The 16,143-nt window shown below is 33.4% G+C and overlaps 1 protein-coding gene across 1 annotated transcript in view; it reads left to right on the top strand.

The window, feature by feature from the left end:
* ABCB5 (ATP binding cassette subfamily B member 5) overlaps window positions 1-16,143 on the top strand; it is a 220,434-nt gene that overhangs the window by 103,305 nt on the left and 100,986 nt on the right. The window contains 5 exon segments of the mRNA XM_077122218.1: window positions 4,788-4,833; window positions 4,836-4,945; window positions 5,873-5,977; window positions 6,112-6,192; window positions 10,335-10,418. Of these exon segments, the coding sequence (XP_076978333.1) occupies window positions 4,788-4,833; window positions 4,836-4,945; window positions 5,873-5,977; window positions 6,112-6,192; window positions 10,335-10,418 (426 nt within the window).

Here is a 16,143-nt window from a genome sequence, read left to right as displayed (position 1 = left end):
CTCTTATACCAAAATTTGACAAAGACATTACAAGAAAATAAACAGTAGAGACTAATATCCTGTATGAACACTCATGAAAAAAATTCTTAACAAAGTTTTAGCAAATAGAATCCAACAGGAATTATACATTATGACCAAGTTTATCCCAGAAATGTAAGTTGATTTAACTTTCAAAATTTAATCAATGTAGTTGCCCTTACTGAAAAAAAAAACCTAAAATATAAAAACCATCTGATCATCTCAAAAGATGCAAAAAAAAAAAAACTAAAAAAACTCATATGACAAAATATACCATCTGTCCCTTATAATTCTCGGAAAATTAGGAATTAAAGGAAACTTCCTCAACCTGATAAAGGGCATATACAGAGAAACCTACATAGCTAACAGCATACTAAATAGCAAAAGACTGAATGCTTTCTCTCTAAAATCAGGAACAAGGAAAGGATGTACACTCTCACCACTTCTATTCAACCTTGTACTAGAGGTTCTAACCAGTGCAGTAAGGTAGGAAATAAGAGACAATAAGGCAAGGAAGGAGGAAAGAAAACTCTTTATTCACAGATGGTATGATCATCTAAGTAGACAGTCCCATGGAATACCCCTAAAAGAGATCCTGAAACTAATCATTGAGTTTAGCAAGGTTGCAGAATACACAGTCAATATATAAAATTCAACTATACTATATACTGGAAATGAAAAATGGGAAATTGACATTTTTAAAAATGCCATGTACAATAGTATCAATTTGGGAATAAATATGATGAAAGATTATAAAACCTGTACACTGAAAGCATAGCTGAGAAAAGTTAAAGTCCTAAAGATATTGAGAGATATATCATGTTTATGAATCAGAAGATTCAATGTTATTAAAGTGTCATTTCTCCCCAAATTGACCTATAGGTTCAAGGCAATGCCAGACAGATCTCAGCAGACTTTTTTTTTAATAAAATTTGGCAAACTGATTATAAATTCATATGAAAATTCAAAAAGCTTATTAGGCAAAGCAACTTTGAGAAGAAGAACAAAGTTGGAGGATATAGTATTTAGGGTCAGTATCAATTTGGTTAGGTGCTGGTGCCCAGCTGTTCTGTTGCTATGAACATGAATGTGAATATCAGCATGTGAATTTCATCTACGGCTGATTACATCTGCAATCAGCTAAGGGGAGGCCTTCTCCGATGAGTGGCATTTAATTTAATTAGCTGGAGGCTTAAAAGCTGAACTCAGCACAGCTCCGAGGAGCTCACTACAGCCCAGCAGATCTTAGCACAGCCCAAAATAACACAGCTCAGAGCTCAAAGCCAACTCAGACCCAGATGTTTGTGGATGCAGAAAGGAATCACCCCAGGAAAAGCTGTTTGAACCCAGAAGCTGGGAGAGAAGCCCAGGAGACGTCACTGTATGCCTTCCCAATTTAGTAAATTTGTAACTAAATAAATCCCCTTTATAAAAGTCAGTCCATCTCATGTGAATTGCATTCCAGCAGCGTTAGCAAACTAAAACAGAAGATTTATACTATCTCACGTTAAGAGTTCATATAAAACTATAGTAATCTAAACAATGTGGTGTTCACGTAAAAATAGGCAAATAGGTAAATGGAATAGAATTGAAAGTTCGGAAATAGACTCATATGTATATGTTCAGATGATTTTTTTATGAAGGTATAAAGGTAATTCAATAAAGGAAGGATAGCCTTTTCAAAAATGATACTGGGAAAATTGGATATATATAAGATAGATAGATAGACAGATAAAGCTATGAAATAAGCATCCAAACCTCAAACCACAGACTAAAATTAACTCAAAATAGATCATAGACCTTAGTTATAAAACCTAATAATTTTAAGTTCTACAAGAAAACACAGGAGAAAATCTTTATGGCATTGAGTTAAGCAAAGATTTTGTAGATTCAACATCAGTAGCACAATTTATTAGAGAAAAAAATCATAAATTACACTTAGAAAAATCAAGAACTTCTGGTATTTGAAAGAACTTTAAAGAAAATAAAAAGATAAGCTATAAACTGGGAGAAAAGTTGGTAAACCACATATATGATAAAGGACTTGTATCTAGAATATACATAAAGAACACCCAAAATGCAATAATATTAATACAAACAGTTCCACTGAATAATGGGCAAAAGATTTGAATAAACTTTTCACCAAAGAAGATATGTGGATGGTAAATAAGTAACAAAAAGAAGCCCAGTGGCAGAGTTCTTGCCTGTCATGCTGGAGACCTGGGTTTGATTCCCAGTGCCTGCCCATGCAAAAATGAAAAAAAAAAAAAAAAAAAAAAGCCCAGTATCTTTATTTGTTAAATAAATGCTAATTAAAACCATGAGAATCACTACACACGTATTAGAATACATAAAACTAAGAAAATTGAGCATACCAGGTGTTGACAAGAGCATAGAGCAACTGGAAATCTGATGCATTGTTGGTGGGAATTCAAAGTGGCAAAATATTTTGGAAAACAGTGTGTCACTTTCTAAAAATGTTAGATACACAGCTACCATATGACCCAGGCAAAGTCTTGCATGAATAAAAGGTTTTATTTGTAATAGCCCTAAACTGGGAACAACCCAAATTTTCATCAATAGAAAAATGGATAAATAAATTGTGATATATCCATACAATGGAATACTCCTGACCAATCAACTCCTGTTGATTCATGCAACAATGCAGATAAATCTCAAAACAATTACGTTGAGCAAAGGAAGCCAGCCAAAAAAAGAGTACATAGTGTATGTTTCAATTTATTAAAAATTCTAGATAATGCTAACTAATCTACAGTGATAGATAGCATATTAGTGATTGTGGAGGGAAAACTGGCAGCTGGCAGATTTGGGAGAGAGGTGTTACCAAAGGCAGGGAGGAACTTTGGGGGGGCTACTGGATATGTTCATTGTCTTGACTATGGTGATATGTTTCATGGGTGTGTACTTTTGTGTGTACTTATGTCCAGTTTTATCAAGTTGTACACTTTAAGCACATGAAGTTTGTTGTATGAAAATAAGAACTCAAATTAACTGTAAAAACAATTAGATGAAATTTAAAATTCTTTGAAAGAATTTGTTTTTTAACTTTTTTAACCCTTTTGTATCTCCTCTAAATGCCTACCTGAATCTATATCAGATTTTCATAAAACATGCTATACCTGTTGCATATTTAGGTAGCACAGAGTCTGTCAGGTTTTTACTGATTTTTTTCACTTTGCTTTGTCTTATTTCTTTTATTTTCTGTTGTGATAACAGTATTTAAGTGATACCCCTTTTCCTGGACCTGTTATTTTTGTGTATTTTCCCAGAGGCAAAAAGACATTTTCTTTAAATGATCTGTATGATACAGATTATTCTATAGGAGGCAGCACTATGTAGAATTTTAAAACTTTGAAGCAAGAAAGCTGTCCTGCATTTTCTGTTTCTGAAATTTATAGCTGTTATATCCTAAGACATGCTCAGCCCTTAGCTTCATTCCAGTATGAAGTAATTTTGTCATGCTCAATGCTGGGAAAGAGTTGGTGTGCAACTTCTCAAATTTCTGTATATTCTTTTGGACAGTTACCAAACTGAAAAGTGAGGCCCTTTATAATGATGAGTTTCAGAAAACTTCAGAAGGAAAGTTAACCCACTATAATTGAGGATTGGCCATCTTGAAAAAAGACTTTAAAGACTTTCAATTTTTAAAGTTCTATTGCTGAGACAATAGAGTTTCATAATGAAAAACTATATTACAGTCTTTCCTGAAGAATTCTGTGGATATTAGGTTCATAAATGTCATTGTTAAGAGTGAGTGCTATGAAATCATTTTAGTGTGTGAGATGTCAAGTAGTTCACTGCCTACTACCTATTTAAAATAATTATTCACCACAAAACTGTTCACAAAATGTTTTGTTTCAGAAATAAATCCACTACATATCTCAACAAGACACAGGAGAGAGATCTTTATGGTATTTTTTTCCCTCTGATCATTCTGACCACTGCCTCCCCTTGTTACCCTCCACATAACCCAGGAAAGGCTGGCAGTTACCAGGATGGCTACTTTCTTGTGCTTTCCATGCACAAGGCCTGGGCTTTTTTGTGTAATATAATTCTTCCTTTGAAATCATAATAGCAGCCAAAGCAATAGCTGCTAACACTTATTGTATGCTTAGTAAGTGCCAGATACTAAGCTAACTTTTCTACGCATTTCCTCATTTAATTTTCAAAACAATCCTCTGAACTGATGTCATCACCCTTCGAAAAAGTAGGTAACTGAGGCTCAACAATCTTACAAATCTTACAGATTACCTAAGTAATTTGCTCGGTATTGCAGCACTTTACTCATAAATAGGAACCCTAAAACAAGATTTTAGAAAAAATGTCTCTGTAAAAAAATCATGCAACTTGAATACTTCCCTGTTTAAAATCGTAGTGAAACTTTTACCTTCTATATTTACTCTTCTTAGTTCCTACCTAGATTTTGTTTTACCTTAAAATATGGCACTCTACCCAGTTTAGCAAGATTAAGAAAAATATGCCTGTATTTTCTACTGTGAATTTTATCTCTCACAACATGCAATTTTTTTAACAATAGCAACTGAATGCACAGTCACTTTTGGGTAATATTCCTTTATTTTATGTTTTGGGATCATCATTAGTAACATGCGCAGTGAAATTTTTCTAAGAAAAATTCTACTTCTTCTTCTGCCACTAATTTGATTTGAGAGTTTACATTATAACCATGTTTATAATTGATTAACTTTTCTAGGCTCCATGATGCTCTGAAACTGTGATTTTTAACCAAGATATTTTATTTATGGACAAGTCTTCCTGAAGTTTCTCTATTAAAAATTTTAAATTGAACAAGCCTGGATGGCCTTTTGTGGTTCTGGGGACATTGGCTTCTGTTCTAAATGGAACCGTTCATCCAGTATTTTCTATCGTCTTTGCAAGAATCATAGCTGTAAGTAAAACTTGCTAATATTTCTAATAATTTTAAACAAAGTATAGCCTGAGAGAACCGACTTGTACTCTAACCCAGTAAAGGGAAAATTGGGAATTTGATGGGTCACCCTTAGTGTGGGGGTCATGATAGGAAGTTTAACTAATGTACTCAGGGGATAAGCCAACATCTATTTAAAGTGTTTGATTGTGCCCTGTTAACTGGGCAATTGGTAAAGAAATGGCTTTGTTTTCTAATTTTGACTTCAGTGCTGTATCAGCATTCCACAGCAATGAAGCCATAAAACAGACAAACAAGACTAGTCTTGAACAATGACTTTTTTTTTTTTTTTTTATCAACCAGCTCAAGGAGAGGAAATAACAAGAGTTTAGGGATTGGACCAAAGGAACCAGGACACTTGGTGGATTCAAGGATCTTACTTGACCCATGTTAAGTCTGCAGTGTCCCTGATTTTCATAGCTCCATTTGTCAATGTAGATGCCAATATCTGAATAACTACTAATTTTAGGCCTAATTTCTGGGGACACTTATCAACATATTACGTTACAATACTACTCCAAATTGAGGAATATTAAGAAACCTGAGAGCTACTAGACATTTATGAGGGATAGTGATTAATTAAAAACCAATCAGAGATTTCTTTGGAATACACAATAATAATAAGAATATTAGAGAGAGAACTCACTTGTCTGATCCCCTATTTACACAGTGAGTGAGAAAATTAAAGGCAAATTATTTGTATTATATATGATGAATGTAGACAACAGAAAAATGGTACTTTCCCCCTTCCCCTGAAATTTGTATATAGCCTTATTCTTTACGTTGAAATTCAAGCAAAAAATCCTGATGAATAGACATTCTAGTATTTTTTTCTATTTCTTTTATATCTCCCTCCAAAGATATGATGAAAAATCTGTTTCTTTTCAGATGTTTAAGAATAATGATAAAACCACATTAAAGCATGATGCAGAGATGTATTCCATGACATTTGTCATTTTGGATATTGTCTACTTTGTCAGTTATCTCATGCAGGTGAGCTTTTAATGAGTAAAAGAAGCTGAACATAATTATGTTTTGATATCTTCCTATTTAAGTTATAAATATAACTGCTAAATGTTTAAAAGAAATAAAAAAGAGTTAAGGATAAATATACACTTGTTCTTCAGGGATTGCTTTATGGCAGAGCAGGGGAAGTATTAACAATAAGATTAAGACCCTTGGTATTTAAAGCCGTGTATATCAGGTCAGTGGTTTAGTTTAATTTGCCTAAATTTGCTTTAAAATATTCTAGCTTTCAGTTTTTTCTCAAGTCAATTTTTTTCCTTTCATCCTTTAAAAGCATGCTTTTTGTGCTCTGAGCAGCAAAATTCTGATGTCAGAATTCTTATAATACGTTTTTCTTAAATTTTTCTACTAGAAGTAAAATCAAAATTATGTTCTAAAATATAGCTTACAGAAAACAAGGATTTAGGGGCAACTTCTTGTTCCTTGCATTTATTTCAGCAAATATGTCTTTTAATGCACAATGTAATATCCTAGGATTAGAGAGCAAGACCAAGTGAAAATTGAAAAGGAGCGTTAGGAGCTACAACACCTTGGGAACATATCTGAAAAGGACTGCTCATTTACCTAGTACACACCTGCATGCCGCTTTAAGATTTCACAGTCCAGACTGTGTTTAGCAGCCAGGTTTTCTGCCCATCTAGGAAGAGTCCTGAACTCAGATGATGTCAGTCTGGCAGGGTTACCTGCCTCATACAGAAGATCAATCACACCTGTGAAATGGCTAAAAGTAGGTGAATCAGGTCGTTATTTTAAGAAGTGAGTCTTGGGGGCAAATGGCAGCAATGTCTCAGATTGGCACCTCTAAACTTCTCTCATGAGGCTGAGGTGTATTGGATTACCCTGAGAGCCAGTAATCATTTGAAGCCCTTCACCTCATTCTCTGTCACCAAAGTTCACCATGCGGGAACAAATAGCTTCCTGCCAGGATAATTTCTTTTCAGAAATAGAGTTTTTGTCACTCCAGCTGAGTCGTCAAAACCAGTTTTTACACTTTGTGACTTGTAGGAGTAGCACCCTGAGGACTGCAGGGTAACAAAACTCCTCGGACTTTATACTCTCAGGGAACAAAATACAAAATGCAACAAATGCAACAGAGGTGCTGTCTTCTCATAGCAACTTAATGCTCTGAAGCAGTTTTGCCCTTTACACTGTCTGCTCAAAAGGTCATGTCTCTCATCTTCCCTCTGAACCCCTTAATCCAGGCAAAAAAAATGTGTTTGAAAGGTCATGGAATGACTTGCTGTCTCGTGTTAGAATTGTACTTTTGTAAAAATTTATAATACTTTATGTCATTATCTCAAAACCTTTATGGAATAAGGTGGGATTTTAATGACTGATACTATATTTCATACTTGTTGACATTTTCTGCTCTGTTATTGTTTTCTTCATGAATTTACGGTTGTTGTTCACTGTTCAAGAAATTTATTTTAAATTTCCAGGAGTTTTTAAAAATGTTTCCTGAATACCTGGATGCTTTACATAGAAGAGTATAATTTTAATTTTCCCAGGCATGACTTTTAACTTACCCTTTCTTCATAAAATGCCCTTGATGGAGGATTCTCAAGGCCACAAGCAGTTTAACCACAAGCAGTGGAACTGCTGTTAATCCAATATCCTTCTGTTAATGTTAATACTGGACATTAATCCTATGCCTGATATTAACCTGTAAATACCAGTATAGTACTTTTCTTGGTTAAAGTAACCCCAGCCATAAAAAAGCTCCATTCATAAGCCCTGTATATTCTCATCTTCCAAGAAAATGCACATACTTACCAAGATGTGCACACAGAAATCCAATGCTATTTAGCAGATGTTGTTAAATTCCCATAAATTCAACTCAGTCTTTTTTAACATTGTTTGTTTTCCCCTCTCATTCTTCAGCGTCCTTTTTGCTTTGTACTTTTCTTTGCTTTTTAAAATTGGTAAGGAAAACAGTAGCATATATGGTCTTTTCTCTAAGTATCTTCACAATTTTGCTTTTGTCTACAGTATGGAGAGCTTCTAATGTGAGGTTTTACCTAAATCTTATTACCTGACTTTTGTCCTGAGATGACTTTTTATGGTTTAGAAAGCATGCTAAGGCTTGCAATGCTTTTTATAACCATGCTGAAACTTCTTTTGAGGTAGTGGTATTTATGGAATCAGGTGTGGTCTTTTATGAGTATAAAATCTGAATTTTATTTGATTACTTGGGATCATACAGGATTTAGATTTATTCCAGGTGAAAGAATGTTCTAATTGTTGCTAAATCAAAGAGTTGTAAATAATTTTTCATTGTGCTTAAAAGCCAAATTTATATTTGCTAATGATAAATATTGACCCTTTGAGCTATTGAATTTTTTAACATATGTGAAGGTTTTTTTTTTTAACCAATTTTCCTCTAAATTAGATTGATTAGGGTTTCTGTGGGGATTAATGCAATGATAAAGTGATAGCATAGATGATGATCAATAAGGGGTCTAAAAATTACCTCACCTACTTTCAGAAGGATTTGAGGTGACAGGTCCTTAAGCAAGAGAAACAGGTATTGAGGGTCAACTATAATACTTCAGTCAAATGGGAGGCAAAACAGGGTTGGTGATTAAAACCTCTTGCATCTGTCTACCTAGGTTCAAATCTTGGCCTCATCTTTTGCCACCTATGTGGCCTTGGGCAAGTTATTTAATCTCTCTGTATCTTAGTTTCCTCATTGGTAAAATGGGAATAATCATAGTGCCTAACTCATGAATTGTTGGAATGATTAAATGAGAAAATACATGTCAAGCACTTGGTATAGTATTGGGCATATAATAATCACCCAATAAATGTAAGATATTATAATTTTTATTTATAATAGAACTCTTGGCAAAAGAAAATGGATTTACTAGTATAAAAAGTCTGCTGACTTTAATTATAATATTTTACCATCAGGAAGAAGGGAAGCAACCTAATTTTAACTCAGCACCAACTATGTTCCAAAAAACTCTGCTAAGTGTTTTATCATATATTGCCTATACTGAAAAAACAATCACTATACTGCATAATTTTTGACTTGTTGAAATGCATTTTTGGACATTTTGCTGATTGGACATCAGATAATTACTGAGACAAGTCACTATGTATCCTACGCATTGTGTTTTCTGATGTTACTATTGAATTAGAAATACAATATCCAATAATAAATTTTCTGGTTTTCACTATATATTGTTTTTTTAAATTCTTTGTGCATTCCATGTTGTGTTGAAATACAGAAACATTTAGCAAGCATATAGTAAGTCTTTAACTTTTTGAATATACAATAAAAAAGCAGGTAATGTCTTCTAGTCTAGAGTGCTATAATTATAGTTATGGACTTGTGGTCACAATATGTTCAGCTCTTGATTGCTATTGCATTTTTAAATGCACAGTTAATGTACAGTTCAGATCTTATTCTCTACAGGAAGGACCCTAAACTCACTGGTGCTTTCATCCTGGGGTTGTACCCAACCTGCCTCCTGTCACATTCTTCCACAGGAGCTTTCTTCTAACACAACTATTTGATTAATGCTCAGACCTCCATCTTGTTATGCCTTTGGTGTCTTACTTGACAGCAATGTATAACTAGGACCCCAGGGCCCTGGCTGGGTTTCAGTATGACAACAGTTCTTTTGCTCTTTATTCACTAAAAGCTAAACCCTTTTTTCAGAGAGTTCCTCCATATAGTTTTAATCCATAAGGGATACAAGTGGTTTGAGTGAGTGGGAGGAAACATTCAATGGCTATAAAAGGTAATCAGAATTCTTCAGATTGAGAAGTATTAAAAAGTGCTGTCTCCACTTGCTGTTGAAAAACCAAATTGGTTATTACATTTTGCTTACCCTGCTTATATTTTTTATCCATCTCGCTCTTTAGATTGCATGTTCATTGGCTGCAGGGGTTTTACAGGCTTCTGCCTCATTTAGCTTCTCATAATGCCCAGTCAGCTCCATAAATATCACTGGCAAAACTGGCCCTCCTAGGTGAGATCTTGAACCGAATGGGCTTCACATGAATGTCCCTTTCCTAATGCACACCACGACAGGGATTTCAGTGTCCAATCTTTAACTGTTGTAAAATTCAGAATTTTCTAAAATCTCAGCAGTAATATGAACTGTTTGGTAAAATCTTGTTCCTCTGTATGCTAAAGAGAATGGGATTGACTTTTTATAACTAGTATAGGTAGAAAGATTTGGAAATCTTCCTAAATTGAGATGTGCACTACTTAGAATTAAGTACCTGTGAGGGAAGGAGACAGATAAAGACAAAATCACAAAAATGTAAGGAAAGAAGCTTTCTGATAACTATGTTAATTCCATTTTATCTCTAGAATATTTCCTGGTTTGATGACAAGGAAAACAACACAGGAGCCTTGACAACAATCTTAGCTGTCGACATAGCACATATTCAAGGAGTACGTATATTACTTTTATATTTAAATGGTGTATGTATGTGGTGTATGTATGTTTGTGAGTACATGTGGATGTGTCTGTGCTCACATGTGAGCTATGATGACATGACCCACATCATAAGGAGACCAGGTAAGTCACATGGTTAGCAGGAAACCCAGTGAAAGATGAAAAGAACCCTCTCAATCCTTGTATTTGTATCCAGAAATAAAGAAGAGGGTTTGGCATATATAGGAGAACTGGTAGACTAAAGAAGGCAACAAGATTAAGTTAGAGAACAGAGTTCTAAATTAAGTAGTAAGAGATAAAAAGATAACAAAATGAAAACATACCATAGTATTTTTAAAGTTTTAATAAAAAGAAGAAAGGTTAGTTTTCCCTTCTCCATAAAATAAGATCTTATTTTATGTATTGTCTGACAACTCAGATTTCATATTTACCCCTGAAAAGGATTACACATCAGGATTACTGATGTGGGTAATCATGACCAGTCACATTGCGTGTAAGCAAAATGAACATGCATCATAGTCAAAATCACTTACAGAATGACCAGCAGCATGAATGTCAAAATCCTGTTAAGTGTGGGGATTAGGGCAGTATGGAAGAATTAAAGAGTAATTTATTATTTTTCTTCCAGTTATTTTCGTAAAACTAACCTTTATGTGAGAATTGGAAATTCATCTCTGATTTAGAAAAGGAGGACACTTTTAATTTAAATGAGATAAAGCTCTTAGTCTCTGTTAAAAGAAATCTAGCAAAGTTATAGGCTTTTCCTTTCCCCATTATGCATGTGAAAGAAAAGGAAAGTGTCCATGAGTATCTTCTGAATGATAGAGAAGTCTTACAAGTATTTATTCCATCTAGGAATTCAGAGCTATCAATTACTACATTATTACCACAGCAACAAATTATCAAATAAAGCAACCCTTCAGAACCGCATGTTTCTTTTGGAGGTTATTTCCACAATACATGACAACTATTCAAACTTTTGAAACTTTTATTGGACTTCTTTGTTCAATCTACAACATTTAAGGACAGGTTTATAGTAGCAGAGAATGGAACAAGTTGTAAAAAAAAAAAAAAGAGCCCCAGAGGAAAAAGGACATCTTCTTTATCTCTTCCTGAAACTCTTTTCTGTTAATTCTAACAGAAATTAATAGAAGGCTAATTTCAATATGCTAGGCTAGGCTCTAGAATTTCATTAGCTATGTTTAAACTTAAAAATGGGCCTGCAGAGCTCAACTTATGAATGCAAAAAAAAAAAATTATTGGTAGAAATTTATCTAATAATCAAATAATAACCACAGCATTAATCTTCCACACTGTACTAGAATTACCTGAATGGCAATTCTACATTCAGGAATTCCAGGCTTTACTACTTTATATCAATCCCTATAATTCCATAACAAATCCCTATTCTATAAAGTTTGCTTTTTTTTTTTTACTGTGCTGGTGATTTTCTTACTGCCTAACATTCCATTTGTTTAAAAATCCAGTGAAACAAGCCTATCTCCCCTAGCTATATTTTACATAAGATAGCTTCTCTTTTAGCAAGTATTTGCCTCAACTGAAAGACCAAGTTAGTACTCAAAGACCAACATCACTTTTCTTACATTCATTTGTTGCTTACTTATGAATAGTGTTGTCTCTCATTGAGAGACATTACTGAGACAGTTTCTTAGCCTGCATCTTTAATAAACATCTGGCTAATAACATTTGATCACTTGAAACTTTCAGTTGCTTCTGGGAAAATAAGCCATCTTCTTTGGATGAGATGTAGAAGCTAGAGAATAAATGGTTGGAATGCTAATGGCAGATTTTAAAGTTGATGCATTAAAAAAGTAACAATGAAAAAAGGGTTCCAAGAGTGTGACTGTGTCTATTAACATATAATTCTTGTAAATCTTGCATTGTCTTATAAAGATAGATTCAAATTATACAGAAAAGGCAGGGTTTAACAAATGAGTATGAGTGCTGAATCATTATATTGATATTTGTTTTAGTCTCCAGTATGTTCGAGCAGCTAGAAGTAAAAGCCTAAAATTGTGGGATTGTAATCCATACCAAACTCTGAAATCTGTTCTACAACTAATTGTTGCAATGTGCTTTGAAATTTACAATTGTTTATATGTTATTTTCCACAAAAAAGATGGATTCATATCCAACTTGAATTAATATTCTATTTGAAAAGGATTATCAATCCTATTTGTACCCTACTTCCTTGCTCATAAAGACTATCTAGATGAGAGATTAATCAGAAAATAATTGGGCATCATTTCCTGTCATATCAACTTAAGTCATTTTCTATCAGTTTATCTATTTTAGTTATATTTTACTTTACCTTATTAAATGTTCTAAGGTTTTTAAAATGATTCCTTATTAATAATAAATCACATTTTGAAATCTTTACTAACTATCCAAAATATGTACACCTGTACATTTTTATTTATTAATTTTTTAATTTTTAAAAAAATATAACAACAAACACAGACATTTTTAATATATGATCATTCCGTTCCACATATATAATCAGTAATTCACAATATCGTCACAGTTGCATATTCATCATCATGATCATTTCTTAGAACACTTGCATCAATTCAGAAAAAGAATAAAAAGAAAACAGAAAAAAATTCATACATATCATACCCCTTACCCCTCCCTTTCATTGATCGCTAGCATTTCAATCTACTAAATTTATTTTTAACATTTGTTTCCCCTATTATTTATTTTTATTCCATATGTTTTACTCGTCTATTGATAAGGTACATTTTTAAATAATGTACATTTTTAAAAGCTCTGATACATTGAGAGTCATGATAAGAGCATGTTAGTGAAATAGAGTCATAGGACACAATTCCTGAAATAGTTTACTGAATACAACCAAATTAACTGGTATTGTGTTAGCCCAAGGTAATGGCTTATTGCCAATACATTTGTCAACAGATTATTTTCTGTATAATAGTACTTTTATTAAAAGCATAAAGCTATTTTAGATTTGTTTGGAGGCTAATTTCCATAAAATTACAATCTCTTTTTGTCAAACAAGTCTTACCTCATATTCCTCAATGAGGTGTGTTAGTGACACCATGGCATGCATGTGATGTATCACTACAGGCACAATGTTAGCACCAGGAATGCTTCTTGTCAGAGTAGTAATTGCATTGCCCCCATTAAATCACAAAATTTTATTTCACTGAATTATTCCAAGGGCCCAGTGATTTTGATTGATAAGAATCAGGATTATCATTATCTGGATGATAAAAATCTCAGTTCTTGGCTTAATTTTTAATAGCCTGGAAAGTGTATAAAGCAGCTTGACATTAATTGGGATTCAATTAATTATTGTTATGGAAAAGACTTTACCACAGTATAAAGTTGGCATATAAGTGCTGTCTTCCCTTGAACTTTTAGGTTGAATTAAGAAATGTTATCAAATTAACAGTAAAAGCGGATTCCCTAAGCCATTCAGTATTTGATAATAGTGGTTAGTGGAGATTTCTTATAAAGAAAAATTGAAATTGCTGCTACTAAGCCATCAGATTGCAGCATGATAAGTCAAGTTAGGATATTCAGCTTCCATTTCTGATAAAAATTCACAGAACAAACTTAGTTAAGTTCACAAGAATGAGTAAACTATACCCTTGATACTACTGATTCAATAACTTGATAAATTCAAATATATTCTCCAAAGTACATGCTGATGAATAATACAATGAATAATCATAGGCTTTAAACACCTTACATTTTCACCTGCTTTGTAAATTTGCCCAACTAAGCCTTTTTCTCTTCTGCGTATGTTTTTGCCACCACCAATTATAACATCTTAGCACACTCCACTTCGTTATACCGTTTTAGTATCTTCTCAGTTTCTTTGAAAATATTCTCATCTGTGGTTCCATGCAGATATTTATAGAGCTTAATTCTTAAATCACTTCAAACTCAGTATTTACTTCTCAAAAAAACTTTATTGAGCAGTCTCAGGAACATCTATTCATCAAAAGCCAAGGAAGGGTGGGTCACAGTGGCTTAGCAGGCAGATTTCTCACCTGCCATGCCAGAGACCCAGTTCGGTTCCTGGTACCTGCCCATGCAAAAAAAGAAAAGAAAAGAAAATCACTCTAAATCATCTGCTTTTTTTTAAATTGATTATTGGTGTTACTCTCAATGTCCTCAACTCTTTGAGCAACTATTCTCCACGAAATACTGATAGTTTTATGTAAGTTTTTTCTCCCTGCACACATTTCTTCAGCTTCTGCAATCTAATACAATTTAATTAACTCAACACCAGTAAATGACTCTTTGCTTGACCTATAAGCAGTGAGCCACTCAGAAGCTTACTTTGGTTGCAGCCTCATTTTCACTTTTTAGTTTTGTGGAGAAATTCTGCCATGATGAAATGTTCCACTTTAAATTTTCTAATTTTTCTGACTGCTGCTTTATTGTGAGTTGGGAATACTATGATGAGTCTCAGTCCTGTAATACCAATGTATTATATTGCTTTAGCATGCTATAGTGTTATGGTATAATAAACGCAATGCCTTGCTATCTAATTCAAACACAAAATAGTCCATAGCCCACTGGGCTTTAAAAATGCAACACTCAAAATCAACTATTCTCTTCTTTTCTTGTTTGTAATGATGGATATGCTATGGTAATAGAAAATAAAATGGCACAATATGACAATGCACATGGCAGTCAAAACTGTCAAGTCATACCTGCATCATGACAATTTATAGCGGGGCAAGTAACACTGTAAATTGACAAGAGCCACATATGATTTCTCTCACAAATACTTAACTCCATCGTTGCAGTGCTAAAGCAGTTATAAACAATAGATAAACAAATGGGCATAGCTATGTCCCAATAAAACTTTATGAGCTCTGAAATTTGAATTTCATATCATTTTCATATGTCAAGAAATATGTTTTTTCTCGATTTATATTATAACCACTTAAAAGTGTAAAGGCCATTCTTAGCTCATGGGTCACACGAAAACAGGTGGTGGGCTTCACTTAGCCTGTAAGCAGTAGTTTGCATACCCTTGCAAAAAAATTATTGCCAAAAGACTTAAAATGGCATTTTTCAAAAAAAGAAATCCAAAAGATGATAATCAAAGGAAAATGTTCTTTTACTTTTATTTTATTTGTGTCTTTGTATTTAGAACATATTTCTTATAGGCAGCATATCATTGGGTCTTACCTTTTAATGCAATTTATCAATCCCTTCCTTTTACTTGGGGAATGCAGACCATTTTAATTTAATGTGATTATCAGTATGAGTAGGTTTCCATCTCTCATTTTGCTATTTGTTTTCTGTCCTATGTATTCTTTGCACCTTTTTCTTCTTTTTATGCCTTCTTTTGGGTCACCATTTTTATGATTCCATTTATCTTTGTCTTTTTTTTTTTATTTACCAGTTTTATCACTGTTTTGTTATTTCAGTGGTTGCTTAATGGATTATCATGTACCTCTTCAATTTATCAGTCTGCCTTCACGGGATAGGCCACGTGAACCTAAGAGTGTACTTCCGTTTCTCCCTTCCTGATCTTTTATTATTGTCATACATTTTTTTAATTTGTTTTATTAACCCAACACAGCATTGTCATTATTTTTGTTTAACAGCTTCTTTTAAAGACATTTGGATAATTATTAAGAAGGCATATATTTATTCATATGGTTAATATTTCTGGTATCTTCATTCGTATGTTTGAATTTCCTGTGTTTAGAT

This window comes from Tamandua tetradactyla, chromosome 1 (genome assembly GCF_023851605.1).
Source record: "Tamandua tetradactyla isolate mTamTet1 chromosome 1, mTamTet1.pri, whole genome shotgun sequence".
In the NCBI taxonomy this organism is placed as follows: domain Eukaryota; kingdom Metazoa; phylum Chordata; class Mammalia; order Pilosa; family Myrmecophagidae; genus Tamandua; species Tamandua tetradactyla.
The sequence above is the reverse complement of the archived record's forward strand: the minus strand, read 5'-3'. Positions and strand labels throughout refer to the sequence as shown.